General features: G+C 40.3%; 1 protein-coding gene across 1 annotated transcript in view; it reads left to right on the top strand.

The window, feature by feature from the left end:
• PGK1 (phosphoglycerate kinase 1) overlaps window positions 1-4276 on the top strand; it is a 37236-nt gene extending 32960 nt beyond the window's left edge. The window contains exons 7-11 of the mRNA XM_006753175.2: window positions 898-1012; window positions 1247-1426; window positions 2868-3045; window positions 3321-3419; window positions 3795-4276. Of these exons, the coding sequence (XP_006753238.1) occupies window positions 898-1012; window positions 1247-1426; window positions 2868-3045; window positions 3321-3419; window positions 3795-3835 (613 nt within the window). The 3' untranslated portion in view covers window positions 3836-4276. The remainder of the gene's footprint in view (window positions 1-897; window positions 1013-1246; window positions 1427-2867; window positions 3046-3320; window positions 3420-3794) is intronic.
• The last annotated feature ends 341 nt before the right edge of the window (window positions 4277-4617 follow it).

Raw genomic sequence — 4617 nt, 5'->3', positions numbered from 1 at the left:
AATCGAACCTGGGACCTTTCAGTCCGCAGGCCGACGCTCTATCCACTGAGCCAAACCGGTTTTGACATTTTTGCCAATCTTGTTTCATCTACTATCTAATACTTTTATTAATCAAGAGTATTTTAAAGCAAGCCTTAGCCCTGGCTGGGTGGCTCATCACTCGGCATACCAAAAAGTTGTGGGTTCAATTCCGGGTCAGACCTGAGTCCGTTTTTCTTTAGAGCTTTTTCCTTTCATAGGGAGGTGAAAGGACATCTGTATTTATTGTCTTATTTCCCTCTACTAGAATATAAGCCCAAAGGGGCAGGGGTCTTTGTTTTTGTCAAGTGATTTTTCTTGAGACCTAGAATAGTGCTTGGCACATAATAGGTACTCTATAAATATGTTGAATCCGGTGTCCAAAAGAATAATGAATGCCATAAAGCAAATGCCCCAGTCACTGAGAATAGTCTTACAAGTGTGAATATCTTTCTATTTTTGCTCAGTATGTATTAGTTTAGTATATAATCTCATCCTTGCTCTAGGGTTAAGACAGTTTTGAGTAGACTTAGGGAAACCCACAATTAGCAGTCTTGCTCAGGCATAATTAGTAATCTTGACCTTCTGATTTTTGGAGGGAAAAGAGACAAAATAGACTTATTTGGAACTCATGGTTTCTTTAGATGATAGTAGGTCTTCTTAGTCATTTTTAGTCTAGAGCCATACCGTAAAAGGATTTCTTAGAAATGAATTGGCCTTTGGGGTTAAAGAAACAGGCAAAGTTAGCCAATACTTTTGTTACTTTGTGGGACATTTCTCTGTTTCTCTGCCTTGATATAAAAACTCAGGCTCTATGTATTATCACTTCTTTTGTTTGTCCATTTTTCTTTTGGTGATGATTTTTGCTTTCCCTTCTAGAGCTAAAGTTGCAGACAAGATCCAACTGATTAATAATATGCTGGACAAAGTCAATGAGATGATTATTGGTGGTGGAATGGCTTTTACCTTCCTTAAGGTGCTCAACAACATGGAGGTAGGAAACCAATGACAAGTGGATATGAAATAGCTCTTGATGAGAAATAGAAAGAAAACCAGCTTTTGACATGAGCCCTAAAAACTCCCATTTTTATTTATTTTGGAAAGTCGTTTTTCTTTTGTCTTGGAATTGTTCTTTTATATTGTATTGTATCTTCTTCCTGTCTACTTTGTGAGGCAATCACATTCTTAGTATAGAGGTTGATCTTCATCATTTTGGTCCCTTTTGTAGATTGGCACTTCTCTGTTTGATGAAGAAGGAGCCAAGATTGTCAAAGACCTGATGTCCAAAGCTGAGAAGAATGGTGTGAAGATTACCTTGCCGGTTGACTTTGTCACTGCTGACAAGTTTGATGAGAATGCCAAGACTGGCCAAGCCACTGTGGCTTCTGGCATACCTGCTGGCTGGATGGTGAGTCACTTGGGTGGTTGATAGTGTGAGTGAACAAAAATATTTTGGTATTTATTCAACCAACCTACAAGCATTTTATTATTATTTTTTAAATATATATTTTATTGATTTTTTACAGAGAGGAAGGGAGAGGGATAGAGAGATAGAAACATCTATGGTGAGAGAGAAGCATCGATCAGCCTGCCTCCTGCATGCCCCACACTGGGGATTGAGCCTGCAACCTGGGCATGTGCCCTGACCAGGAATTGAATCGTGACCTCCTAGCTCATAGGTCAATGCTCAACCACTGAGCCACGCTGGCTGGGCCAATCAACAAGCATTTTAAAAGAATCTCCACAGGAGATCTCTGTCAGAGAAGGCTCCAAATGTTGCATTGAGATCCTCCTTAGAGGAGAATCCATGGGGGAAAAGCAATGGTATCAGATTGCTGTTGTCTTCATAAGTAATGTGGGGACAAAACCATTTTTGTTTTCTTCATCTATTGATTTCTTAAGTATTTAACTATGTGCTAGGGATGGGGCCATTTTGAATTATGTTTTGCTATGTAGAAACTGGTATAAGAAATCTTCTATGAAAACATAAAGATAGTAAAAGTATACTGATTACAAGCAGGGAAAAATGTATGTGTATACTCAAGACTAATTTAGTTGATTGTAGTGTTCTCAATTTTAATAGCTGTATAAAATTGTATCATGTTGACATACTAGTTTGCTTAGTCATTTGCTTTTGTTAATCATGTAGATTTTATTTAGTTCAGTGTTTCTCAAAGTGTGGTCCCAAGAACCATTAGTATCGTTTTGGACTTTGTTAAAAAAACTAGTTCTTGGGGCCCACCCCAGACCTACTGAATCAGAAACTCTGGTGGGAGTCGGGGTGGGGGGGCGGCGTAGAGCCCAGCAATTATACTCACACAAGCCCTCCTGGTGATTCTTATGTATGCCAAAGTTTGAGAATCACTGATTTGTTCAGTGTATTTCAACCTGGCACTACTGACATCTCAGGTAGTTTTTGTTTTGTTACAGAGGGCTGTTGTGGCATTAGAGGGTGTTTACGGCATCTTTGACTATAGGTGCCAGTAGCACCCCCCACTCCCCAGTTGTGACAACCAGAAATGTCTCCAGACATTGCCACACATCCCCTAGGAAGGGGCAGAACTGACCCTGATTGAAAACCACCAATCTAGTTCTTCACAATAATACACAATGATAATAGCATGACTAAGAAAGTTATTTTATCAAATAACCTTTGAGGTTTTCCCTTAGATTTGATCTTCCATAAAGGGCATGAGCAGGTTTATAATTTTTAAAAGACTGAAGAGTATCTTGGTTCTAGAAGAAACTCTGATGTTCAGCCTTAAGTTCTGGTCTTGGTAAAGGTGGTATTTGTTTCTCTAAGTAGATTTTGTTGGTAGCTCATCCTCTCTATTAACTCTACCCCATAGGGCTTGGACTGTGGTCCTGAGAGCAGCAAGAAGTATGCTGAGGCTGTCGCTAGGGCTAAGCAGATTGTGTGGAATGGACCTGTGGGCGTATTTGAATGGGAAGCTTTTGCCCGAGGGACCAAAGCCCTCATGGACGAGGTGGTGAAAGCCACGTCCAGGGGCTGCATCACCATCATAGGTAAGGGGTCATCTATGAAGCTACTACCAATGTGAGCTGGCAGAATTCTGATCAGAGGAAAGTAGACGGGAAATAGGTAAGTTTTCCTGGGTTTCTTGGCACAGTGATTCTTGAGAGCTAAAGAGTTAGATAATTTATGGAGGAACCTCTTAATGAGATGGAGTTGGGGTTTCATCAGTTTCTGGTTTGGCCTTGCAAGTACATCACTCTGAAGTTTTGGTGCCAATTCTTTTTTTTCCCTCCTTTCCCATTTTTACTTGGCTTTCATTCAACAGGTGGTGGAGACACTGCTACTTGCTGTGCCAAATGGAACACAGAGGATAAAGTCAGCCACGTGAGCACTGGGGGTGGTGCCAGTTTAGAGCTCCTGGAAGGTGAGGTTCTTCCTTGATTTTTTGGCTTCTTTGAGGGAAGGATGAAGGTTATGCAGTGAGAGGTGGGTAGAATGGAGTGGTGGTAGTAGGTAGTGTTGTCATTAGCAGTCATTTTTAGCTGGGCAGTACAAATGGAGGAGCTTGAAATTAAATTCCTGCCATCTATTTGAGGTGGGGAGGGGCCTATAGGAAAACTTATTCTCAAAGAGGTTATGGTCTAGTAGACCTGGGACCCAAAATGTAAAAGGTAGCCAACTTTTGGCTATCTATCGTAAAGAAAAGCTGACATATTATTGGGAAGATAGAAAGTGACAGATCTGGCTTAGTGAATCCTATCGTAATACTGTCTCTTTGTATATGTTCTCTCAATAACAGGTAAAGTCCTTCCTGGGGTGGATGCTCTCAGCAATGTTTAATACTTTTCCTGCCTTTTGGTTCCTGTGCACGTCCCCTTAGTGAACTTAGTGCTTTCCGCATCTCTACTTGATATTAGCTAAAATCTTCCCCCATGTCAAGATTCAGCTAATGGCCAAGAGACGCGGCCCAGGAACACTTAAACGGTTGCACAGCATCTCAGCTCATCTTTACTGCACCCTGGACTTGCTTCCATTCTTCAGGATCCCATTTGAATTTCTTAGTGACTAAGCCATTATACATCCTACAGTGCATATATTTATATTTGTCTGTTAAAAAAGTAAGCTGTTATCTTAATTCTCTTCTTGGAGTAGCTTATTCTGATTAGCTTTGTCATTATTTCACTACTCGCATGAAAACCAGATGAAATTCCAGTTGTAGGGAGGGAGGGAGACAAAGTTGGTGATCTGTTAAATAAATAAAAAAATATTCATTGAAACTGGGATTCTTTTCCTGTCATATTTTGTTAGTTAGAGTGAGAACAGACTTTTCAAAGGATCAAATCTACATTTCTGAATGGAAGAAATGGGGCATCAGTGATGGGGAGGTGGGATTAGGTAAACGTCTACTCTTTTATGCCACACATTGTGATACTTTATTATAAATTTTATTTTTATCTGTTACACATGAATGTAATTTTTTTAATATATAGATTTTTTTTTTATTTCAGAGAGGAAGGAAGAGAGATAGAAACATCAGTGATAAGAGAGAATCATTGATTGGCTGCCTCCTGCACGCCCCCCACCACAATTGAGCCCACAACCCCGGGATGTGCCCTTGACTG

Source organism: Myotis davidii, unplaced genomic scaffold (genome assembly GCF_000327345.1).
Source record: "Myotis davidii unplaced genomic scaffold, ASM32734v1 scaffold1431, whole genome shotgun sequence".
In the NCBI taxonomy this organism is placed as follows: Eukaryota; Metazoa; Chordata; class Mammalia; order Chiroptera; family Vespertilionidae; genus Myotis; species Myotis davidii.
The sequence above is the reverse complement of the archived record's forward strand: the minus strand, read 5'-3'. Positions and strand labels throughout refer to the sequence as shown.